This window comes from Colobus angolensis, unplaced genomic scaffold (assembly GCF_000951035.1).
Source record: "Colobus angolensis palliatus isolate OR3802 unplaced genomic scaffold, Cang.pa_1.0 Scaffold95, whole genome shotgun sequence".
Taxonomy (NCBI): Eukaryota; Metazoa; Chordata; class Mammalia; order Primates; family Cercopithecidae; genus Colobus; species Colobus angolensis.
In genome coordinates this window covers 10,249,629-10,276,662 of record NW_012123487.1, presented here as the reverse complement: position 1 = coordinate 10,276,662, position 27,034 = coordinate 10,249,629, and the positions used below count along the sequence as shown (strand labels likewise).

The 27,034-nt window shown below is 35.1% G+C and overlaps 1 protein-coding gene across 2 annotated transcripts in view; it reads left to right on the top strand.

The window, feature by feature from the left end:
- The window catches only part of CPS1 (carbamoyl-phosphate synthase 1, mitochondrial), a 191,552-nt gene that overhangs the window by 72,840 nt on the left and 91,678 nt on the right, over positions 1 to 27,034 (top strand). For both annotated transcript variants that reach the window (XM_011932323.1, XM_011932322.1), the window contains 5 exons: positions 15,940 to 16,049; positions 18,963 to 19,107; positions 20,046 to 20,135; positions 22,317 to 22,373; positions 25,205 to 25,297. In XM_011932323.1, the coding sequence (XP_011787713.1) occupies positions 15,940 to 16,049; positions 18,963 to 19,107; positions 20,046 to 20,135; positions 22,317 to 22,373; positions 25,205 to 25,297 (495 nt within the window). The remainder of the gene's footprint in view (positions 1 to 15,939; positions 16,050 to 18,962; positions 19,108 to 20,045; positions 20,136 to 22,316; positions 22,374 to 25,204; positions 25,298 to 27,034) is intronic.

The following is a 27,034-nucleotide window of genomic DNA, read 5'->3' as shown; positions in this document are numbered from 1 at the left end:
TGTGTTAATCTCTGTTCTGTAAAAAGGGCTTACTGAAAAGTTCTCTTTTGAAATGTCATTAAAAAAATTTTAAAATATTATTAGAAAATATGTGGTTTTGATATTTGCAGGTCATCATGTAGACACTGCTTTAGCTTTTTCCTTTTCCTCCTGGCTGTGTTTTTGGACAGGCCAAATTTATTAATTTCATTTTGTAGAGTAATACATGGAGGCAGATAGCAGCTGATAATTCTCTCCCTCCAGAGGTATCTATAATTGAGGGGGCAAGCCCAGGAAAGAAACACTAATTGCCCTTCTTCCTGCCCCCCAGCATTGAATTATGAAATTCCTGTAGGAACCTCTGCTCCTTCCTATAACTTTATGAAGACGTTCATTATCAGAGAAACCTGAAATTACTCCTTAGGAACTTTGCCAATGAAAATAATCTTTAGTGACTATAAGTTTAAGCAATCATATTATCTTTAGATATATTGCTTCTTTAGTAGTAAAAGCTGTAAAATTTGAAATAGAAAAAACAAAAGAAAACCTCTGTTGATGTGAAAATGGGATCTCATAGTTTGGAGTGTTGTGCTTATACTTTGTATGCTCATTGAGTTGACTAAGCTTCTATTGTTTCAGTTGCTCAAGTCAGGATTCAGTGGGGTTTTGGTCCTGACACCTGCAAGGCCAAGGAATACTCATAGATTCTTGTGCCCACCAGGGACAGGAATGGGAAAGGAATGGGAGTGAAAGAAAAGGAAGAGAGATGGAGACAGGGAGAGGGGGAAGGGAGAAGTGTGAGGGATGGTGAGGGAGAGGGGGAGACAGAGAGAGAGAGAGAAACAAGCTCAAGATCCCAGGAAAAAGGAGGAAATACATATAGTAGCCTTAGTGATGTGTTAACAACGTCAGCCTTTAACATCGAGAAGATGCTAACAAGAGGGTAGGAAATTACCATTTTAAATTAACAAAACCAGAAAAGAAAATGTCTTTTATGTAGTTATATGTTCAAATATATCCAAATTTACTCTTTTTAGATGGATATCATGTTTTAAAGATAGTTGAAATCATTAGGATATAGTTACATGTGGCCATAAAGGGCACTGAGAACAGTCACTAAATGTTAGTGGCATTATGTCTAGTTATAGACATTTTCTTGAATTTAGTTTAATTACAGAAAAAGATGGGAAAGCCTAACTAACATCAAAGACATTGTAACTAGATGTAACTATGAGAATTTATTGTTAGTAATACCTCAAGCATACTCATGTATCAGCTCAGAGAAAATCAATAGTAATGAAAGTTATCCCGTATGATTATATGTGCCATCTAATACTTCAAAGTTAGGTGACTTGAAATATCTTCTTCTCACTCTGTGAGAAGGTAGATATGTAGGTAAGGATAGGTGCATCTTCATCAGACACCAGAAACCGTGAAATTGAGTGAGTACTGACTTAAAATGGCAGAGATATGATTGAGATTAGAATCCAATTCTCCAAGATCACAATAAGTGCTCCATACAACCACCACCACAATCACAACCACGACAAAATGGTCTAATTATGTGGATGGATTACTGTGAAAGCAGTTCTAGCTCATGGTGACAGATCTGTTTCAAGGGTCTGTCACAGTGCACAGCTAAGAATGACAAATTTGTAGGAGGACTAAGCCATCATTTCATGGTGTAAAAGCCATTACTCACATTCAATCATTACTGGCCAGAGTTTTGGGGGAATGCCAAGCACAAAAAATATAAGTTCTTGAACTTCACAATAGTGAATTAAAATTCCATAGAGCAGCCCAAGGGGACTTGTGTTATTATTCACTTATTTTAAATAGTCCTCTACCTACTTTTCTTCCTGCCTTCACTTTAAAAACTCAACTGTCTTAGAAAAATGCAGCCAAATTTACTATTTTTAGATCGACATCATATTTTAAAGACAGTTAAAATCATTAGGATGTAGTTACATAATGGTCAGTGAAGGGCACTGAGAACAGTCACTTTAAAGGTTAGTAGCATTATGTCTAGTTATAGACGGTAAATGGATTGTGAAAGACACTCTGTGGTCACATCTATAATCATTGCCCTGTAAATCGGGTTGCTTTTTCGACGTATTTAGAGGTCGCTTTTCCTTTCTCTTTGATGAGAGACAGAGAGGGTGGGTTTGGCAACAGCAATGATGCACTTATAATTTTATGTGGCCTTTCCCTGGGTATTTGTCGGTGGCTAATATTATAGAGTGCCTTGTCAGTTGACACAGTTGTATTTTATTTACAGGAAAGAGGAGAGAATTACAAGGTTCTCTGTATTTTAAAGAAAGTTGATATCAGGGGTGTAAATGATCAACAACCATAAAATTGTAAATACTAAAAAGTTTTAGAGACCATAATCTTTTTCCATTAGTATTGAAAAGGTTCAGCGCTCATTATTACAGGTTGCAGCAATATAGTGGGATATACTCTGGATGGGGCACAAAAAGATCTGGATTCTAACCCCTGTTACGCATTTCCTAATGCTTTGATCTTGGACAAGTCACATGTTCTCTGAACCTAAGTTTTGTCATTTGTATAGTGGAAATGATGACTGATTTACTCAAAAAAAGTATGTAATTGTCACACATGAACAATTTTTAAAAATCTTTAAAGTTTTAAATTTAAACCATTAAACTGAACATTTTTAAGCAAAAACTGGATATTTAAAAAAAATTCCATTCTATATAGTAGAAGGAGCTAGTAGAGGGTTATGTAAAAGAGTCCTTATGTTTTTTACGGACTACAAGTTGTTGCAATGACAAGATATTTGATAAGAATTCTCAAATATTTATAATAATGATTTGTTCACCTTTGTCTTATATTAAACATCTCTAAGAAGATATTTCTTATAATAAATCAGACTCAAGGAAAATGAAGCAAATAATCTTTTTATTTTTCAGTATGGCAAATTTAATTCCAAAAGGCAGAATAGACACCATAATAACCTATTTCATTCATTCATTCATTCTTTTATTCATTCATTTATTCTTTAATAAACATGGAACCTCTACCATGGGAGTATACAGGAAGAATGATAAATAGAAGTAAGTGGCTCATAAGAGGATAGTCTCTGATTTCAAGAAACTTACAGACCTAAGAATTCTGAGTTCTCAAATCTGGGAAAGTCATCAAGACTAAATAGTTTTATTTTTACTTGTAAATGGATTTGGAAATCAAAGGTATTAAATTGTAAAGGTTAAGTTCCCTATGAATAGAAAAGTGTTCAATAAGTATTCCTTCTAACATTAATCCATTCATTTTTTAACAATGGTGACCTGTGTTATAATTAAGCTAGGAATCTAACAATCCAAGTGTCCTCTCTGATACTTCAGCTACGAATAAGCACTGGGAGTCATTATTTCTTTTGAAAGGCATTCATTTTGTAAGATTTTATATTCTGATTTTGACATAGAAGTATCTATTCAGTTCAGTCTTAAGGAGCTATTGTCATTTGATTAGAAATTGGCAACTATAAAAACTCCTACAATTAGAATCATTTACTTATATTGTAGTAGCTTTAAAGATATTCACAGGAAATATAACTCATTATTATATTGGAGCCTCTGTACACATTAGATGTAAGAGTGGGGATAGGGTTATCACACACTTTTAAAAATAACTATTTTATTGGACTTTTACTACATATAGACACATTTTTAGGACTGGGTTTCATCTATGGCAATCTACATTTTTGAAATATTAATTGGGTTCAGTCCCAAATAAGCTGTTGCAGAATTAGTTTGCCTGATGGACAACTTTACATATTTTTGGCGTGCAATATTTCTCTAATTGGGAGATGGCCTTTCTTTTGAACATTTTTATTTTCTCCATTTTTTATATCCCCAATTTTCTAAAATATACATTCATTTATTTGTCACCAACAATGCCTCGAAATTATGAGCTTCTTGACATAAAACCCTTGAAAAAACTATAGGTTAAATGTCATAGACTAGGTTAAGTGAGTGAGATAGATACCTGAGATGCAAAATTTAAGGAGGCTGTCACTGTTAGTGTCATGGAGTACCTCTTTGGGTGTTAGGCCCTAAGCACATCACTCAGTACCCCAGTCCCAGCTTTGGGTCAGAAGCTAAGCATTCTGGCTGTAGAACTGCCTAAGGGACTAGTACTAATCTTGACCTATGCTTTCCTCTCCCTCATTCCAATTTGCTCATGTCTAGCCAGACTTTCTGATGATCTAGAGGTGACAGTAGGTCTTATTGCTATGGAAATGGAGACTATTCCTCTGCCTTTACATCTCTATTAGATTTTCTTCGTATTTCCAACTTGTTCCAAAAATTGAGCGGTGCTGTAGAAAGTTTTCAATATCTCTTAGGCAATGGTCATGCTAGAATTTACTTCGAGCCTTCAGGAGGAGTTTGGTATGCTATACTGACTGCCCTTGATGTGACTCGTAGTTCCTGGGGCATTTGCAACGAACGGAGGCCCGAAGAAAGCTGCACGGGCCAAGGTCAAATTTGTGTTAGGCTCCTCAGCCCTAGGGATCTTTAGCTTCCATTTGATTTTCTTCATGTGATCTAAATGAGTTTAACTTATAAAAATATTTTCAGGGCTACTCTGTTTTCTTTTTATTTTTTTCAACTTGTTAAATGCTATACATTGATCTTTTAAATTTCACAGGGAGGTAATTGACGAATTTGAAGTTCTTGTAAATGAATCAATAGGGTTGCTACATTACTAAAGAATTTTTCTAAGTTTCTTCTATAATGCAGAATGAAATATAAGACCATTTTAATGTATCACCATACAGTAAAAATTAGCTTATGATATGTAGGTTCCTCCAGGATTCTGAACAACTTGCCACATAGCAGATGCTCAGTAAGGCGTATTAATAATCCTACACTTTATGAACATACTTTGTAATGAAGTTTTTATAAGTGCTATATTTCATTTACAATGAGAAACCTTATTAGAATAAAATGATTCATGAATCTAAATCTTTTGTTTATTAATGTTCAAACATAAAAGTAGTCAAGTAAATTAACCTTGTGATTTTGTCCCCCTAATGTTGGCTTATGTTTAACCAAAGACCGATGACTTAATATTAACTTAGAATGTTGTAAGATTATTAACTTAGAATGTGGTGAGACCTAATTGATAACTGCTGTTACAGTGCTTCAAAGTTTTGAAGTGTTAGGCCTTGTAACTGCAGAGAAGTCTCATGAAATATTTCAAAGATAAATTGTACTGAAATTCTAAATTTCAAATATCCATATTTTAATAGTATAACTTCAACAATAAAAAAATTAGATTTCATTTACTTGATTGTAACTTTTTACCATATTATCTGCACAATAATTACCCGAAATAAATTCTGGCATTAGGCTTTCTACTTGCCAGCGCTTAGTTCAGATTTATTTTTTAAGAGGATAAGTGCTGAGGCATACTAATAGCTAAGAAACATCAGGTGAGCCAGAAGGCAAGTATGTTATACAGCTTTAGGCCTTGGTGAAGATGGAAAAAAAAACATGTGGGGCCTCTACTTTTTCTGTTGTGCAAATCATTTACGTAGATAAATGATTCAACAGCAATACAGCAATCCCAGAGTAAATTATTTTCATTTTCACTACTAGCTTAAGGGGATTATTGACTTTATAATGGTGTTTTTTTTAAACCTTTAATGAAATCTATTGCTGAATTAGCTTAAGGCTTTACATCCAGAACATTTTAGTGGTGGAGTCTCTTATCCAGGAGAAGAAACATTTCTGTTCTTCCCATTTTACAGATATGTAAGTGCTGCAGTTAAAACAAGGACACTTGGTTGCCTGTTTTTGTACATAAAACAAAATAAACATTGGCAAATCTGGTTAGAATTTTAATTAGGCTTCAAACAACAGATGGGTCTTTTTAATTTGAAGTTTTGTTATTGTACTTGTATATCTGATGCCATAGTTTTTGTTTAACCTGGCTTCAGAATGTTCTAAGTCATTTCTTCTGCTGTTATTTTATTGCTTACTCAAGAGCTCATTTACATAGTGAATGTTATCGCAATATAACACAAATTTAACTTTTCCTTTCCTTTTCTTTTTTTGAGAATAGGTTGTTTAAAACAAAGAATAAGTAAGGATTCTTGCTTTATATGGCTGTCAACAATTCTACACATAGGACATTTTAGGGCAATGCTGTTTATAGTTGACATATTTCTTCCACTTCAACCTAAATATTGTCATCTGTTTGTAACATAACACGCTGTTTTTCAGTTTCAATGTGTTTCTTCCTCTTATAGTCCTGTAAGTTCCACATCTACAAAAACCTAATGCAATTTTAGGCTGCAAGAAAAGTCTCGTTTTGACTTGTTTTCCATCTTGATATAAAAGACCCAAAGAAAACTGCTTCAAAGTAAAGGATCGATATCCTTAGAATTAGTTCAGAATGCTGATGGGTTGGAAACAATACATGAACAATGAGTAGATGATTTTTAATAGCATAATACTGAATGCAAAGGAAAACCTAACAATAATGATAAACACTAGGCTGCTTCAAAAACTTTTATAGATTAAATTATAAATTATGTTTGAGTTTTGGCTGTTACTTCCTAAGACTAAGTACCTAAATCAGTTTGGCATAGCACCAGGGACACATGTTCAAACCCTTTTCAAGGGGAATGTGGCTGTGTGGCTCTCATTAATAGCTGTTGCATTATTCCTGTTCTGGAAAAGACTTTGAAACATCTCCCCTTTTAAACTGAATCTCAAACTGAGAGTATTAAAGTGAGAAATTGGAGTCACTTATTTGTGGTCCCATAAAGTTAATCAATCATCTTACTAAGAAAGGAAAATAGACCCATAAATGTAGGCTTACAATGAATTTTAATTGTGAGGAAAATTTAAAACCTCTAAAAGAGATGAGATGTTTAGAGAAATTTCAGATCTTGCAGTATTCTATTTTGTAACCTCATTAGAAAATCGAAATATTGTATGACAATGGTGAAACAATAATACCAACATCCACAGCAGACAGACCAACAAATAGCCATTGAGAGTTTATTGGAATTTCTACTTACATGTAACCCCCCCTCACAAAAATGTATTTTCATTAAAAATGACTTATAACTTGTGAAAGAATCCTCAGACTTTACAAATATTAAGAATTGCAACATTAAATTTAGTTTAGAATGCTCATTGTAAAAGTAATTTAAGAATGGGGGCCGGGCATGGTGGCTCACACCTGTAATTCCAGCACTTTGGGAAGCCAAAGCACGCGGATCTTTTGAGGTCAGGTGTTTAAGACCAGCACGGCCAACATGGTGAAACCCCGTCTCTACTACAAATACAAAATTAGCTGGGTGTGGTGGTGCAAAGTACCTGTAATCTCAGCTACTGGGGAGGCTGAAACAGGAGAGTTGCTTGAACTTGGGAGGCAGAGGTTGCAGTGAGTCAAGAGTATGTCACTGCACTCCAGCTTGGGCGACAGAGAGATTTCATCTCAATAAATAAATAAATAAATAAAAATAAAAATAAAGAAATAGAAAATAAAAGTAATATAAGAATGTAGATCATATAGTTATTTTTGTAATTCAGTTTAATTTAGAAGTAGGAATACTAAATAAAATTATAAAGTAAGTTTAAACATGGAGCAATTACATATACACAAGAAAATTCAGTTTTAGTCCTTCTAAACACTGTGTGTGAAGAAATCTACAGTCTTATGAATCTTCCTCCAATAGATTTGCAAACAAAAGAAATATTTAGTATTACTAGGCTGTAGAGACTAGTAATTTAATCTTTAATTTTTAAATGAATATGAAGTAACAAGAGAACACAATTTTTCACTACTTATTTTATAACCTGATTGACTCCCAGATTCACAATACCTGTAGGCTCCAGACTAAAAAATGCCAGACTGTTAGTGGAAACTAGCCTTAAGGCATTTTTCTGGATATCCATATTAGCTACAATCCCTGGCCTATTTCTTTGGGGTATGTTTACATGTTTTATGAATATAACTACATGGGTGGGAGAAGAAAAACATACAAACATAATTCCAAAAAGGTGGAGATAATGTTATTAATTGTAGCCACAATTTAAACATATTGGTTCAAAAATTTAAACATATTTGTGTGTTTTATGAGATTCAAACAAAATCTCATAAAAAAGTAAGATTTTTAGAAAGTACAGAAAAATCTCTCTTTCTCTCTGTATGAATTTTATTTTAGGCAGTTGCATGCTAAACTTGTGCTTAGTTGTTTAAATTAAGTCAACGTTCACATGTGGCCTCCACTCTTGAACATCAGGTAACTTGGAAGTACCATTAACTTTGGCATAAGGACTTTGATCATTTGGTTTAAATGCCTAGCATGGGTTAGGTTCTCTGTAAACAAATGCTGAGATGATGTTTGGGGAGCATGCTGTCTATTAGGGATCAGCCTCTGTGAAGCTTCAGAAAGTAGAACTGGACAGAGAACTAAACTCTAATGCAGTTTTGATAAAGCTGTGGCCAACTGGATAGGAAGCTGTTGCCCACCAGACTTCCCTGGACCGGGCCTGAGCCTTTCTGTCTGGGCCTGACTCAGTCACTGGCCATGGGGTATTCCAGGAAGGTCATGGGGCAATGCAGCCCTCTACAGCTAAGACAGACCCTGAACAATTTGACAGCAGGAGATGGTTTGCTGACCTCACTCCTCACAGCAGGGCAGCAAGTCTTTCCATTATTAATATGAATAATTACCTATGTTATTTAGAAATTGAGTCCTCCATCACTGGGGAAAAGGGAGGAGGGACTGAGAGGTCCATCTCCTTATTCATCACAGCATCTAGGGTTCTAACAATCTTCAAAGCTGAAGAACTCAAGGACCTAGGATCAGTGCAAACTGTTCTCAAAACCTGCTGGTTCTCCTCAGATTATAATGACTCAGATAATTAATGACTTGACATTTCACTCTGACAATTTACAGATTATAGATAGGTAGGTCTTGGTTGACCTGGGCCTGTTGTGGCTTATCCATGGCAATTTTGAATTAAGGCTCTTATAAATAAATTTAAATAGAGTTCATGCTTAAATTTCTTTTTGTCCTCACTTAAGAAATTGGAAAGCAGAAATAAAGTAAGCTTAGTAAAAGAAAAAGAGGTTATAAGTCAGACTGGGTTCAGAAACCGCTGCTCCTCCAATTGCTAGTAGAATGATCTTTACTTCTCTGAGGCTCAGTTAGCTCAAGTGTAAAATGGAGATTTCGATATTACCTACATCTTTTTTTTTTTGTGAAGATTAGATAAGAAAACCCACTAATGGCTTTAAAGATAGTATTCAGTACATTCATGTTAACTATTATTAAGGATGTCATAGGGAATTGATCAGAATGGAGTTCTTGGTGACACAACATGCTCCCAATCCCTACTTTTTCAACATAGCTTCATAATTCTATTTGAAGTAAGATACCTTTCCCAGAACAGTATAAATTTATTGTTCAAATCCAAATTCTCAACTTATTTGTACAACTACATATAGACTTTAATAAACGTAGATAAGTATTTATGCAACCCAGTTTATGTCTTAATAGGTTATGAATAAAGTAATGGCAGAAGGTAGAAATAGGGTAGTGACATGACAATCTACTTCTACCAGACATGCTTAAGAAATGTTAATGCTTTACTTTATCCAAATATCAGTATTACAGCTTTTATTAAGGGAGGCATTTTAACATTTGAACTCACACTAGAGAAAGCTTAAAGTATACATTATCTTTAGTTACTATTTCCAAAATTAATTATACCAACATTTATTGAATGCCAAAGATGTACCAGGATTATACGTAGACCTCAACAACAAAAACAATAAAAATATAATAGCCTTGGTATTTTTAACAGAGGGAGAAAATGGGATAATTATTAGTTATAACATAGTTGGGGACTTGGTATAGAAATGTAATGTTGTAAGCATGAAACCACATCAGTGAATTAAAACAAATTTATTGCTGACATACAGTAAAATTTGGCAAGCATTTTAGATGAAAAGTAAAGGAAGAAAAAGGGAATGCTTGGGTTATATATACTTAATGCAGCTTTATTCTTTTCCCTAGTGATGGAGGATTAGATTTCTACATAACATAGATAATTAATATTAATGATAGAAACAATTCATGAGGAAACCTAAAGAATGACATTTAGAAATCACCTTTTAGGGTCTTCTTCTGAAGACATTACTTATATGACACCTGACTGGTAGATGAAAGCCTAAGGGTACCTTTTGGGCAGTAATTGCCACCCAGCCTTAACTCGTTCCTCACTTTCATCTTCTATCTTTTAGCATGAACCATACCTGTGTGAAATTTTTGTCTTTGCTTTCAAGAGGAGAAGATGAAAATTGGCAAAATAACCAGAAGTCAGTGAGCATCAAAGCATTATTTTGAAAACACCATAGTGTCAGCACTGTCACATGCTAATGTCACATAATGAAGTACGTTTCTATGCATTCACCAACTGTGTAGTGAGAATATTACTGTGTGGACAACAGTGGGGTATTTCAGTGGGGCTACAACATGGACTTAGGCATTGTGCTTTCTAGATGCAACACTGAGAAGTTAGAATCTAGTATGGTAGAAAAATACTGTTAGCAATTAAAAGGTAACACACAACAGTATACACCAAACGCAGTCAGTGGAAGCACAAGAAAATCGGTGATTAAGTCTGACTTAGTACATACCGTGGGTACTAAGAAGCACTGCCAGGAAATAAAAAGGCAACAAGGAAGACATTTATGCACAAAGGACTGACAAAGAGAGGTGGGGAATCTAAGGTATTCCATATAGAGAGCGGGACAGATGAAAGGACTTTGAATGTGAATTGAGGAATTTGGGGATTAGTGTCATCCAACTGATGTTTAAGAAAACCTTGACTGTGCTCCATAGGATGGGCAGAAGCAGGGAGAGATTGGAGACAGCCGGAACAATTAGTAGGCAACAGTAGGTGATGATGGGATTTTTGTCTTGCTTGGTCATGCAATTTCATTTAGTGTGAAGTTAATTCTAAAAGCAAATAGGTGACTATTTATTAATTATAGCCATTATCATTATTAGATACTACGTGATGAGGTAGAACTATTTTTAATTGGAGTATTATTTAAGTAACTAGCCTGTAGCACCAGGTGTGACTTGACAGTTGTAACTCCAAGATATACTGGGAAAATATGACAAAGAGAGAGAGAGATGGAGACTCCAAGAAACTTAATATTTCAGGTTTTAAAATATTTGTAAGGCTAACCACTGCTAGAGAAAACATTGCATTAGATATCTACATTTTAGATAACAATCCCACCAATAATAAGACAAGTAAATTAAGAATTTGTAACATGGTTAGAATAAAAAATTTATGCAGTGTAAGATGAAAAAATAAGTGTTTAATATTTTCAGCATTGAAAGAAATAATCAGGACGATGGGTGTGGGTAGGAGAGCATATGCTTGTACATTTTTTCTGTTATAACTTTTCCTCTCTTATCAAAGTCACTATTTAATCATTTAGAAATATTCTGCTAAATAGTCAGTAGATTATCTGACTAAAATAATTTCATTAAAGTGTGAACAAAGCTTAGTTACTTGTCTACTCTGTGCTAGCCACCGATATAGGCTGGAGGTGCAATAGTGAATGACGCAGACCCAATACTCTGCCCACATGAGGTTCACTTTCTAATGTGATGAAATAGATAATAAATATATCACTAGATGGTATGTTAAAAGGTAATGAGTGCTATGAAGAAAGGGCAGACCAAGGACAAAGAGGGCTGGGGAACATATTGTAATTTTAAATGAGGGCGTCAAACATCAGTGGAAAAGAAAGGGCAAATTCTTTTGTTAAAGCTTAATCTCTCAAGGGAAAAATATTTATCTTTGCATTTCCACGTGTTTTAGTGATGCCTCAGTGATATCCTTACTGAAGTTTTCTCTGTTTTGTAATCCATTCCCTTATCTAGCCTTTTACTAAACGAGAAGACTGGAGACATTCATCCATTTATCTACAGAGCCTAGCAAGGTGCTTGACACCTGGTAGTTCACTGTCTGAGACTTGAATGTCTAAATGGTCTTATTGGCATATACATTTTTATTAAACACATAGGGATAATGTCATGATAAGGTCCTTTATTTTATAGGGCTCACATTTATATAATCCTTTGGTTACTTTTCCTGACATTCTACAAGAATATACACTTCTTTTCATTAAGATTTCCTTTGTATTTCCCCTTTTCAAAGTGTGAAGTGCTCTGGCAGTAGGCACTCAAATTATAATTTAATGTTATAATCTAATTCCTCATCTGCAGACCTCTGTCAACTAGGACTGAGGATACTAAAATATCTTATGATGGTAACAAGGTGATTTCTTTTATACTCCTTGGAATGAAATAGCATTTGGGGAACTGTTAGTTAGAAGAGAGGATTCCAAATAATAGCTCTTTGTTCAGAGTTCGTCCATCAATTCATAGATAAGTCAACTGGCACTCATCATTTTAAATTCATCAGGGGCCAGTATAGTTAAGAGGAATATAAAGAGTACTTTAGCAATAAACAGAGGCCTTGTAACAATATAATGTGTAGTAGGAAAGAGGATTGGAAGATCTATAAAAACTGCCAAAAGAACCAAAAATATAATTAAAGCAGCAAAAAGACATATTGAACACAATCTCAGGGACTATTTCAGGCAATAGCAAATGTCTCTTCAAATATAGAGATGGAAAGTAAAATACAAAACTAGTTTCATGAAGGGAGTGAGAAAAATACCAAACAGAATTATAGGAATAGGCTCACAAGTGTTGATTTTCTTATGTTATTTTTTACCTTTCTTTAAAATGATTAGAAAGTGTCTAACCCAGATATCGGATAATTTGAAATTCTCAGATGAGAACAGAGACAAGTAAAATAAAAATATAAACCAAGGTAATATCTTAAGCAAGCATGGTTCAGAGTAGCAAAGATAAACTGATACACAGAAAACAAGTGAAATTTACAATTTACGCCCAAATTTTGCCAACTAAAAACAGTTGTTTTAGGTTCTATCAAAGTTACATCTTATCTAAAAATTTTTTCTTTTTCTTTTCATTTTGTAAAAGCATGTAGGTTTACACATGATTTCCTCAAGAACTAAAAAACAGTATTTCCAGTAGAAAATATATTTCGATGGTAAATTTTCATTACTTAGACCAAAGGTTTCACCTAATAAAACACATCACAGTTACCTGGGGAGTTTTCCTAACACACACACTTCTACTCAGACCCATTAGCAGAGATATTTGAATAGCTTATAATAATCTTTGGAAATGCACGGAATACTATCACTCTTACTTTCTAAAATCTTCAACTTCTGTCTTGAATCATAATTAGACAAAAATTGGCAAATTAAAACAAAATTTAGAATCAGAATAGCATGTTATCAGAAGTGACATGTAAGTTGATTTCCTGGGTACAGAAGCAGAATCCAGACTTCTGTGTAAGATCATCTCTTCCATAGAAGGCTGGACATCACTCATAATAAATAAATAAATAATTTCCTTTGTGCTGAGTAATTCTAAAATATTTTTAAATTTAATGAAGACAAACTCCAACTATTTAAAGTGTCAAGCTTGAGATTTCAAACACTGGGTCGAAGGAGATAGATAAAACTTTAACTCAAAGATAATTTGATAAGTCAAGTAAAGGACAAGATATTTTTGGTTAATCTTGCCCAGGAACACACGTATATGCTCACTCACACATATACAAACACACACAAAATGTGCAGTACAGTACATTGTTCAATCTTTCTCAGAAATATAAACTTGACATTCACATATTGTACTTCTGATTTAAAAAATAAACTAATAAAATTATCTGTTGAGAGGAACATCTTAAACATATCCCATCAATTTTAATGGAAAATATTAACATAGTTTTGTGTGTAAATGTAAGTTAATATGTATTCACACTCACACATAAACAAGATGTTGGAACATCGTATATTGGTTTAAAGGTAATCAAGACATTATTTTACATTGCAGAACACAATCATTCTAATAACAAGAGACTCGGGTGCTTCGGATCTAAAAGAGGCGTCTTATTTCTACAGAGAGAATTATTATAGAAAAATAACGGGCTTTCTTCATTTTAACATTTGAAAAGTTTAGTGCATGTTATAAAGCAAGAGGAGCATAGAAACAAAGGTCTAGAAATCATTTGTGGAGTTCCTGCTGCCTACTAAAGTGTGTGTGTGTGTGTGTGTGTGTGTGTGTGTGTATGTATGTGTATGTGTATGAGTAATGGGAGTGGAGGTGGGGTGGCAAGATTTAAAAGGATTAGGCACTTTGGTCTCAGTCCTAAAACTGTAAGGGAAGTAAAATGAAGAATTAGTACTTTTTTGTTTTTTGTTTTTTTGTCTTCGATGACTACACTTAAACCTTCCAGAAAGAACAGCCCAATGATCTTCCTTACTTCAGGAAATTTGACTCATGGCCAGACTTCTTTTCTCTATGTCCCTGTCCATCCCCTTGATTGCTGATTACTTTGAAGCAAATCTCAGATATCATACTATTTTATCTTTGAATATTACAGTGTATATCTTTTAAAGGCAATGACTAAAAATATAACTATAATCCTAAGATCAATCTTAAAAAATTACACTTCATCTAATCACATATCAATTTATGATTCTAATTTCCTCAATTATTTCAGATATGTTTTTCTTTATAGTTGAATTTTTAAAAATCACATTCTAATTAGCTTGTCCTATAGAGTTTCTTAGGGAGTCGATATTTTGTCTCCCAAGGTGTAGTTGAAAGCATTTCTTTCTCCCCTCAATTTTATGGAAATTGAGAGTTAGATTTAAATGGTTTCAACAACAGAATTTAGAGTATTTATAAGGAGTAGATGATGTCTGCTTCTTAGATTTTTTCTTTTTTTTTTTTTGAGACGGAGTCTCGCTCTGTCGCCCAGGCTGGAGTGCAGTGGCGGGATCTCAGCTCACTGCAAGCTCCGCCTCCCGGGTTCCCGCCATTCTCCTGCCTCAGCCTCCCGAGTAGCTGCGACTACAGGCGCCCGCCAACTCGCCCGGCTAGTGTTTTGTATTTTTTAGTAGAGATGGGGTTTCACCATGTTAGCCAGGATGGTCTCGATCTCCTGACCTCGCGATCCACCCGTCTCGGCCTCCCAAAGTGCTGGGATTACAGGCTTGAGCCACCGCGCCCGGCCAGATGTTTTTCCAGTTGTTCCTCTTCTTAGCTAAGAATTTGGTAGACCCTGGCTCAAAGATTATTATGGCAAAGTTATTCAATTCTGAATGCCATAGTATAAAGAAGGAAGTAGACATGGATATAATTAACTCTAATAAAAAGTAAAATACAATATACTTCTAGAATGTTCCACAGTGCTTGGTTTTGTGTCAGTATTAAGAGAGTGATAAAGTTTCAGTTTCTTCATGAACATAATTCTGGCACGGAGAGGGCAACCCTTAGGACAACTCCATCAAACACAAGAGCTCTGCAGAACACAATTTGATAGATAATCTTGAAGATTCCTTCTGGCTGTAAATCTCAGAGTGATGATGAGCTGTATGGTACAATTCACAATGTTTTTGCAAACTCATGAACTTTCCTTAAAGCTGTTCTTGAGCAAAGCTAGAAAATGATAGAGGGGGAAAGACAGACATATAACATTTCAGCTAAAGTGAAGTATTTCTGGCTTGTCAACAACTCTACAAGTAAACTTAGAATAGACAATGTATCTGCATGCTTCAGTTCCTCTTCCAAGAAAACAAAACAAAACATCTGCCAGTTACAAGAGCCATATATCTGAAGACAAGTGACAAGTAATAGGAAAGCAACTGGAAATCTGGGCATTGTGGTTTCATTAAATATACTATGCCTTTATTTAATATATCTGTGTATTTTACCTTTGGAATATTTTTGTGTGTTTTGTATTGTGTATTCTGCTAAGATTCATGCAACTGTTTCTTCAGGCACAGACAGCACACATTGTCCTGGAAGATGGAACTAAGATGAAAGGTTACTCCTTTGGCCATCCATCCTCTGTTGCTGGTGAAGTGGTTTTTAATACTGGCCTGGGAGGGTGAGTAATGCTTCTTTTCCAAGGCTTTATTCTTCCTCTATGTAGAGAAATAACCGGATGATCTCACTCGTGGTGGCAAGTTGAAATCACTGCATCATAATAAGACTTCATATTGTCCTGAAGTTGCACCGTGCCTTGTGCATAGCCTACTGCAGCCATCCTTGAAAGAAAGTTAGACATGAACGTCCTGCTACTGTAAATGAAAGACAACATGGGCATGCTGGTGGTCCCCTGGATAAAGAGAACAAAATGAATTCTAGAAACTTAGATTGTGAGGACACAGGTTATGTGAGATTACCAAATGGTTTCTGTAAGGGGAGATATGGGTCTAATTAAGGTGAAAATTGGAGCAAGGAAAAGAATGGATAGTACATTCTAGTGTCATTTCATTAGGAAAGAATCAATTTTGCACATCTAATATGAAATACTATGAGAAGATAAGAAAGTCCTTGGGTATTTTATGTAATTTTGCACTCTAGTAAGAAAGTTGAAATAACAGATACATTTATTATCTTTAATCAATGAGAGAGCAGCTGTGTAGATCTAATATTTTCAGTAATTATCAACTGTGACCTGCCTTAGTATTTAAGACCTGCTAACATGTACAGCAATGAAAATGAGAGTTGCTACAGAAATTAAGTGGCTGGTTTTACCTAGTTAATAAATGTTTATTCACCTGGGAATCAGGAGGCTAGATTTCTAGTCTCAGTTCTAAGGATAACTAATTATATAATACTGGGAACATCACTTAAGCTTTTTGAGTTCTAGTTTCTTCGTATAAAAAGTGAGGGGGCTGGATTAGATACTAATTTAAACTGGGGATTTAAACAATTATGTGTCTTAAAAACATGACTAGATTGATTGAAGGGGTTTCCAATAGAGATTCAATCCAACTAGTATTCTATGAAATATTTGATAAATTCTTTAGAGAAATTCGAGTTAGCCTCATAAAGACAAGGGGGCATTAGGTTCACTGATACTAATTGACCAAACTTCCATTATATTATTAATTTATATTCTTTCTTAAGCTCTTGCCTCCCTGTGTGAAATGAAGAATATTATATGAGTTTTTAAATAGTTCCACTGGTGAGAACATTAAATTACAGTGTATTGAAACCTGTTTGCAAAGTTTTGCTTCACCAGGCAATTATTTAAGCTTTTCGACAGCACTAATTACTAGCTGTGTTAATATACCTGCCAACAAACAACTGTTTAATATAGATCAGAATGATGGAGGGCACTAGAGTTTTCTTCTCTGTGATAGATTACAGGTAATAAATCTTGTCACATCACACAAGTCAAACAGGAGCTGATGGATTAATTTGCTCCCAACATTGTAGTTCTCTAAAACAAAGTGTATTTATTCATTTACTGAAGAGTATTGTAAGCATATGTTTAAAGGGAATGGTCAGTTCTTTTATGGAAAGAAAGAAGAAAGAGAAGTAAAATCAAATTAATTAAAGCTTTTTTTTGATGTAGGAAAAGGCATTCATTTATAAGATTAGTCCATAGACCTGATTTTTCCATTGAGAAATGTTGCTTTCATTCATTACGTGCCTCACTCAGTAAGGTGGTTGATAATTAAAGGGGTTATTTTGTTTTTCATCTTCAAGCAATGCATTTATATTGTGGGCAGGCCTTGGTTAAAAAATTATCAGTTCCTGACAGATAAGAGACAGCTGAGAAATTAACTGATGGAAGCTGTGGATAAATACCACAGCCCTCGAGTCACCTTAGGGATTGCAGAGCTGGAAGACTAAGTATTTTGTTGACAAAGTTAGTTCTGGTAGGCGTTAGTCTGGATGGTGTTGAAGAATTTATGTTGACTACTGCCTGTGTTAAACTTTATTGGTTTCAAAATCGTTGATTCTGTTCCCCTGAGCACCTAAATTCACTTTCAGGTGTAATCCACAAAAAAGGTTTGGCTTAACTCATTTTGCAGAAAGTGAACATAGAAGAGAGCAGAAAAAAACCCCTGAATTGCAATGTATTCCAGTGCATAGAAAAAGTGTAGATAGCTCCTGGTATTTATGGGAATAGTGTTTCTTCTTCTTAAGAATAAGAAATGTGTGTGTGTGTGTGTGTGCATATATACACATATGATATGTATATACACACACATAGACACACATGATATATTTGTATTTTTCCTCTCACCCAAACTTTAAAATATAGCCCTCCTGCATTCCTCCCTAATTACATATCAGCATCTTTTAACTTAGAAGTCAGAAAGGCCTCAAGTCAGGTCTGTCAGATGAATTTTTTTTCTTAGCAGATAATAACTCCCAAACTTATATGCTTCTTTGTAAAATTAAAATATTTTAAAAATCAACTTTATTGAGTTATTCTTTCATATAAATTAACTTACTATTTTAAATATTCATTGAATTTTAATAATCATACATACTCATGCAACCACCACTAACACAATCAGACTACTCTTCAGTATCCTAAAAAATATCAAGAAAAGCTTTTCAATTTTTTGATGGTTACTATCTTGGTGAAACTGGCAGCCCTCAGCAGTAAATATCAGTTTGGGCTCAATGATATCTGGTAGGCCAGGGAAGTATTTAGAGTATCTGCAGACTTTAAAAAGAGCAGCAATATTTTAAAAATTAAGATGCTAGAAAGGGATTTTTAAAGGAATTTAAAAATATTTAAAAATTGAGGGGATAAAACTTATATGAAAATATACCTTGGTATTCATGAGTTGGTTTTTCTTTATATCAATCATATCATGGTATAAATTTTTATATTCTGTCATAAACTTTCCCTAGGTTTGCTAAAATCTAGAGACATTCTTGTTGGATTCTTCTCATTTTCAAGGGTTACATAATTCAGAGCGTGTATGCAGATTATAGCTTTGTAGTTACATACATTATTTGTTGATAATTTTTTGGCATGTTTACCCAGGTACCCAGAAGCTATTACTGACCCTGCCTACAAGGGACAGATTCTCACAATGGCCAACCCTATTATTGGGAATGGTGGAGCTCCTGATACTACTGCTCTGGATGAACTGGGACTTAGCAAATATTTGGAGTCTAATGGAATCAAGGTAGTACCAGTGACGGCCATTTAAAAAGTCTCAATTTGAAGGAGTATAGTTAACTTATTCTTAAGAATTAGGATGGCCAAAGTTTCTTCCTCAATATGGTAGTACAAATCATTAAGCTCAAGTATTCAATCTTATTCCTAGGTATATGAGAATAATCTTTAACTTAACAGTATTTTGAGTTTCATTTCTTAGGGCACTTTGAATTTTAATGCATTGGATGAAACTTGGCTTAACTTGAAAAAAAATGTTGTCATAAGTTCAAATAACAACTGTGCTGTAAAATAATTGGGGAAGAATCACCTTTTAAAAGGAGTTTGGTAATCAATTCTGTATCAATTATTTGCTTTTTAATCTTAATCTCTAGGGGATGATTTAAAGATAGCTTTTATGCCAGTCTAAGAGTAAACATATTAAGATTTCCTAAACAAGGTAACTTTGAATACTATCTTAGGAATATATATCATATGAACAATTCAAAAATTTATATTCCAAAGTCAATCCTATTTTTTCACCATTCCATTTTTGAATGACTTCGGCTGATCATTTAACTTAGTTTTCACTATTTCTCACAATTTCCCACCAATTTTTTCTTTCCTTAAATGTAAATTAAAAATGATTTTGTTCATCATGTGCATTAAACCAGTAATTGTTAATTAAATTCTTAATTTTTTGGCAATGCATGTCAGAAGGGGGACCTAGTTTAGCCTCAGGATTTACCAAGCCAGGTAAGCCTGCTCCCTCTCATGATGGTGAATGCAATAATTAAGTATTTTTAAAAAAGGGCTTTTTTTTTTTTTTTTTTGCTTCTTCTTGTTTTCAAAAATCCTAAGTCTCATGTCAGTGGATATCATAAAACTTAAAAACAAACGCAAATTGACTCACAAGAGTTAGATAATATTTTGTGGTAACCTCTTTAAAATGACTGCCTGTCTTTCTAGGTTGCAGGTTTGCTGGTGCTGGATTATAGTAAAGACTACAACCACTGGCTGGCTACCAAGAGTTTAGGGCAATGGCTACAGGAAGAAAAGGTAAGAAATGTAATAGGGCATCCATCATCACCTAAGGAAGATTGAGAAGGTGCCTGTAGATTCAGAAGTGACAAGCAGACAGAGGAAGATCATGTAGTTTGGGATCTTTGCATTTCAGAGAGGGATTCCTTCTCTTACTTTATAAACGCTGAAGTGTCTGGATTCGTCCTGAAGTGCTGATGAGCACATATTTTCAGTTTATCCACTAGGTGGCACTCATACATGCTTGGTAGCATTTCACATTTGGGAGAAAGGGGGTAAGATAAAATTTTAGCATTTTCTCTTTTTAGCAATTGAGTCTTTTACTCTCCTTCACTGTTTTATCTAGAATGTAGTTATGGAAAGTTATGGAACTTGCTTCATGGGTTCTAGTGTTCTAGTACCAGCTCTACTGTTAACTGGTTGTGTAACTTTGTGCAGGTCACATAATCATTCTATGCAATACTTGTGACATCTCTAATTCTTATGAGTATAAGCAGATTACCATCAAGTCTCATTGGGCTTCAACATTATGACATGTAATTATATATAATTTCATTTGAAGTATTAATAATATCAGAAAAGGGTTATAAAACTTTATCTTACACTTTTAGTTTAAGTATTAATTTCTTTTTTTTTTTTTTTTTGAGGCGGTCTTTCATTCTTGTTGCCCAGGCTGGAGTGCAATGGGGCAATCTCAGCTCACTGCAACCTCTGCCTCCCGGGTTCAAGCGATTCACCTGCTTCAGCTCCCCCCGACAGCAGCTGGGAGTACAGGAGCCTGCCACCATGCCTGGCTAATTTTTTGTATTTTTAGTAGAGATGGGGTTTCACCATGTCAGCCAGGCTGGTCTCGAACTCCTGACCTCAGGTGATCCACCCGCCTTGGCCTCCCAAAGTGCGAGGATTACAGGCGTGAGCCACTGCGCCTAGCCGTAAATATTAATTTCTAGTGAAACAACAGCATTTGCCTTGTTTGGATGTTAGAAGTTATCTCCAGTTTTGCTGTAGCTGCTTTTTGTTCAACTGCTGGGCCTGTTAATGACAGAATTTTATTCTAAGAAAGTGCTGCCTCTCCAGTGAGTGTCTATCTATGGGGTGTAAACACTGCTTCTTTCTGACAAATAAAAAAAAAATCTTGATCCTGGCTTTTTAGATCTCATTCTTTCTAAATTTTAAAAGGGAGAAGAAGGCATCCATATCATATCCTGGGCCATTGTCATTTTCTTCTCAACTATTATCTGAATTTATCTTGCTTATCCGGGCAGCTAATTTCTGTAATCGTCATTTGGGAGACACTTTTCTCCCCCCAGCCCCCACAACCCAAAGTTTCCTTTTCCCTTTTGTTATTTAAGACCCTTGTTCTCATAGCTTCTCTATGTCAGAACCAATAGTTTTAGTGTAAGTCTAACCAATGGCCTGTAAGTTCGTTTTATAAATATGCTTTGGATCTTCTTTCATGATCACAGACATGTAGAGTAGAAAAGAATCCAAGATAATAACCAGTTCACCTCCTTCAATTTACAAGTGAGAACAAATACATCGCTTAAACATTTCTCAGATAATTAGTGGAAGAAAAAAAAAACTAAAACATGTTTTCATTTTTCTAACTTCTTTTTAAAAATTTTTGTTTTAATAAAAAGCCTCCAGGGGAATAGAGCCTGTTTTCTTGATTCCTAACTCATTACTCTTTCATTATACCACATGTGTCTCTATCCAACCTAGTCAAAGAAACAAACCAAATGGTGGTCTTGCATGATGGACTAATAGGATGATCATGTTTTAGAACAACATGACTACTCAACATGGCCCTTCAGAAAAATGTGTTGAGGGCCTACTCTCTGCCAGGAACGTTTAGCTCAAAACACAGATTTGCATATTATTGCTTATGAAGTTCACCAGTGTGATTTAACTTACTTAACATCCTGGATTAAAAGCAACCGAAGTGTAGCAGAAGATTGATGTTTAGAATTTCTCATTTTTTACTGTGAGAAAGAACCTGGGTATTAAGAGTCCTATGCCTAACTGTAGCAACAATTTACCGTGTTCCGACAACACAGTCACCCTGGGTCAGAGAAAAGAAAGAGTGGAGAAATTATTTACTGCCCAAGAAGATAGATGAGGCCAAGTTTGTAACTTGGAAACAATATGCTGGATTTAATTTCCTCCAATTTCACTGTCACTACAATTTTTTTCTTATAGGTTCCTGCAATTTATGGAGTGGACACAAGAATGCTGACTAAAATAATTCGGGATAAGGTATAATCATCATCTTTAGCCAAATCTATGTTTCTTCGTGTGTGTGTGTGTGTGTGTGTGTGTGTGTGTGTGTGTATGTAAGTTTCTCACAATGCCTAAGGGATCCATTAATAGGTAAAGGAGTGAATCTGGCCAGCTTCTGCTATTTGGATGTCTGTTATTTTGCTTTACTATTTTCACTGTAATTTTCAAGACTGAATAATTGATTGGTATGTTTTTAACTAAATGGACTTGATATTCATTCACCTGGCAGTTTATTGAGTGTCCACCATGTGTTTTTTATACCAACAAGTCAAGGCATTTATAATTCAGCTCATGTGATAGAACTTTAGTGAAACAAGTGGAAAAGGTAACAAATTGCGTAACAATGTTGCCTGAAATGAAAACCTATATGCTGAAAAATACACTCCAGGAAGTGTACAGCATTGTTACTATTATTTGTTTTGTCCTTGTGAAAGAGTTATCTGTGAAATTAATGCATTATCTTTCATGAATGTGCCAAATAAACCCTGCATGCATTACTTCGATTATATAGTCTTTGTTGAGACCATACCAATGACCAAGGTGATAAAAGGGAAGGTTATCTTTTGCTTTCATGTCTGATTGCTACAACATCTGATCCTTCCTCTGAGAATATCTCATCACCATCTGCTTGTTGAGTTTATTATTTTACTTGAAATTTCCATATTCCAAATCAGAAAGAAACGTTACTTCACTAATGTTAACTAAATTCCCCAAATGCAACTAAAGTTTTCTTGCTAAATATAATTACATAAAAATAAAAAGATAAATGATACAATTTGAAACTATGCATGTGGGCTGGGTGCAGTGGTTCACGCCTGTAATCCCAGCACTTTGGGAGGCTGAGGCAAATGGATCACTTGAGGTCAGGAATTCGATATCAGCCTGACCAACATGGTGAAACCCATCTCTACCAAATATACAAAAATTAGCCAGGTGTAGTGGCACATACCTGTAATCCCAGCTACTCAGGAGGCTGAGGCAGAAGAATCAGTTGAACCCAGGAGGCAGACGTTGCAGTGAGCTGAGATCACGCCACTGCACTCCAACCCAGGCAACAAGAGCCTGTCTCAAAAAAAAAAAAAAAAAAAAGTACATATGGGAAAAGGAGTCTTCAGAAAAATCTTTTGTAGATTTCTTCTTAGGATACAGGCTCTCTGTAAACAGAAGGAAAAACAGCGTTGAAAATAAAAACATGGCCAAATACCCATGACCAGAAGGAAGACAGTGAGAGTTTACGCCATCATTCTATCCCATCTCTGATTTTATTCACTCTACCATGATTTTCCTGAGAATAGGTGTTAGTGAAATTATATGTCCCAGGGAGATTCTTATGTCCTCTCAGCCTAATGATGTGTGTGAGCAGTAAACAATGACGAGGCTATAAGGGCGAAGGAATACAGTTGGGAACATCAATTCAGATGGCAGAATTGGCAGGTTGAATAAAATATAGTCAGGCCTAATGATTCCGGAAAACTTTACAAGACCACACTTGTCTTTCATGTGATATGTTAGGTTAAAATGAGCCCTCCTTTTATCATAGGCAGTTAGGTTTTCAAAATTGGCTGAACAGATTGGCACAGACAAAATAGTATTGCCTCATATTTGTTTATCAGTGATGGTGGTTCATATTAAAATGTATATTATGGCTTTCACTTCTATTAATCTTAGTTTGAAAAGTAAGATCGTATTTCATTCAGTATGTTTTAAGAAAAGGGGAAGGAGAACTGAAAACCAAATTTCAAAATTAGGGATCCATAAATATAGACAAGGGATTATGTGACTTGGATTCTAAAAGTCAATACAGGCCACCATGAAATTTAGTAATCTACTATGGAAGTGAAAGGTGGTTTTTAGGTAGTGTTCCCAGACTTAGAGGCAGCAGTCTGAATTTAATAATAGCACTGAAATAACCATCATGCTTGCATGACACATAGGTACTTTCTACTCTCATTCATCCCCAAGTGACTTCTCCCCCAAGAAATATATTTAAAAGGGAAATGAAGGCTTCCTTCTATTTCCTTCAATGCAATACTTTCGTCAGAGAAGGGCAAATCAATGAATTATTTTGAATTTTTACCCCTCAATAAAATCTTGATTACTAAATATAGCATATCATTTTTCTAAGTAGTTCAAAGCAGACTTACTAAAAAATAAGTAAATCTCAAGATATAGCTGAAAAAATATGACATTGTCATGTTCAAGCTAGCAAGGGTAGTTTGTGAAAACTTTACAAAGGGTTGAACATTCTTTAAATTCAGGCCCTTAGGAACACTTGGACATGAACATGTCTAAAATAATGAATATTTTCGTTGCAAATTCTAGAAGTTTATGACTTATGTTGCATTTCATCTTTGTGAATTAATATTACTATCATAATAAGCAAATTCCCATTCTTTTTATTTTTTTGCTATTTTTAGATTCCTTATTATCTCAATAGATTTTTTGGTTCACTTCTCTCATGAAATGTTTTTAGGTCATATACATCGAGGAGTGTAAGTTTACTAAATATCCCAATTTGCATCAGCCCAGAGCCTGGAGACCTGAATTCTGATGCCTTTTGACTTTGCCTACATCAGGCAATGGTGTCAGCCCTGGAAGAACTAATTGTATTTCCAAGAGTATTTCCCAAAATGCATGTGCAAATTACTTAATCTTTTCAGTTTGAGAAGACAAAGATCTTCCACTGATGATTATGAGTAGTTATAAAGACATCTAAATCTTGGAGCAGCTGTTTTAAGTCCCTTTGAGTTTATCTTGTCAACACCTTCATCGTTGCTTCCTTTTAACTAAATTTTTTAATTTGATAGGGTACCATGCTTGGGAAGATTGAATTTGAAGGTCAGCCTGTGGATTTTGTGGATCCAAATAAACAGAATTTGATTGCTGAGGTTTCAACCAAGGTGAGGGGTTTTCCTTTATATTTTTAAGTTTTATTTGATCCTGTTTACACCTTCCTTGAAATATCAAAATCTTCACTTAGGCAGAATTTATCTTCCAGAAGCACCAGTGTTGAGGGAAAAAAAGGGATCTCATAGCAGCTAAAATACACATTACAAAATCAGTGCATTTAAAGCTGGTAAGTTTTACTTACAGGCTTACATGGGAAACTTCATGCCCCGATTTAGATGATTCTTACTATTATTTTAGTGTTCCCTCCACCTTTTTTGATTCTCCAGCTTAGGATTTTAACAATGTCAAATAAAGGGAGCACTGAATTGCCAAAGTGATGAGGAGTCAGAGCTAGTAACCTGCCAGAGAGCCAAGAGAATTTTACAGAAATCAGGTACAGTAATCAGAGTCTGGGGCATTTTGTGCAGGAAAAATACTTATTCATATACTAAAGATTTATTGTGTTATAGCTTTGTTTCAAAATTAATGCTCATAATGATGACTGAGTCACCCTAAAGTGAAATACCTTTAGTATACATTTATAAAAAGGTACAGAATACATTTTAGAAAGAAGTTCATTGGTTTTGATCGAAACCAGTATTTCGAATGTAGGTGTGAGTGAGTTTCTTGAGCTGCAGTCTCTGTCCTTGGGGAACATAGAGCATTGTGGAACAAGCAAGCAAGTAAATCACCATGTGCAGAATACTGTGATAAATGCTGTCATTGGAGTGTGCATAGCATGCTGCAAGCGCATGCATGGGACAGCATTGAAATGGGATAGGTGGATCAGAGAAGGCTCCGTAGAAGAGTGAGCCTCGTTCCGAGACACAAAGAGCGGATAGTAACAGGTCGATGGAGAACCAGGAGAATTTTGTTTCAGGCACAAGGAATGGTTTGCCAAGAGGCATAGAGGTACAGAATAACATAGTATGTTTGAAGAGTTACGCACAGTTTGGGATGGCTGAACAAAGGGGTTCACACCTATTGGTTTACACACTTGGGCAAGGATGAGTGGAGATGGACTGACTGAAGCTAGGTCTAGAAGGTTTCATATCATTGGCTAATCAGCACTTCCCGAAACTATTGCCAACTCATTCAGTGTCATTTTGAAGCAAAGTAAAACTGAATAAAAGAGCAAGGAACTAGAAGGTTGTTGTAACTTATTGGAACAAAACTTATGAGGCCTGCACCGAGCAGTAATAGCAAGAACAGATATAGCAACCTAGGCGGCTTATACAAATGGGAGAAGGAGGGGCTGAATGTGGCCAGGTAAAAGATCATCCTATTTTCTCACCTAAGGATTTCAACTAGTTTGGTTGAGCATAGTGATTATGTCATTTGATATCTGAGATGTTTATGGGATACTGCTATGAAATTTTTTTAAAGAAAAGTTTTTGATCCCCTTTGAAACTTAAAGGAAGAATTGCTACCTTCTGTTTTTACTACATACAATGGGAGATAAAAATAGAGCTTCTCTTTCCAAGGACTATGTATTCGGTTACCACGGAGATTTACATGTGGAGAATTTAGCCCTGTGGAAGCCTGTGTGGCATCATTGTTATTGGTTGGTTCTACCTTGGGGTTTATTTATACTATAGCAGAGATGCCTACAAACTTCTCTTCCATCACCAGTGTGGCAATGGAGTCTCTCAGAGGAACTCTACTTTATCCAAGTAGAAAGTGAGTGTTATTTCAACAAAGGCAATTGAAATTCTTTGACAGGAAGGAATAGAAAAAGTACATGTGGA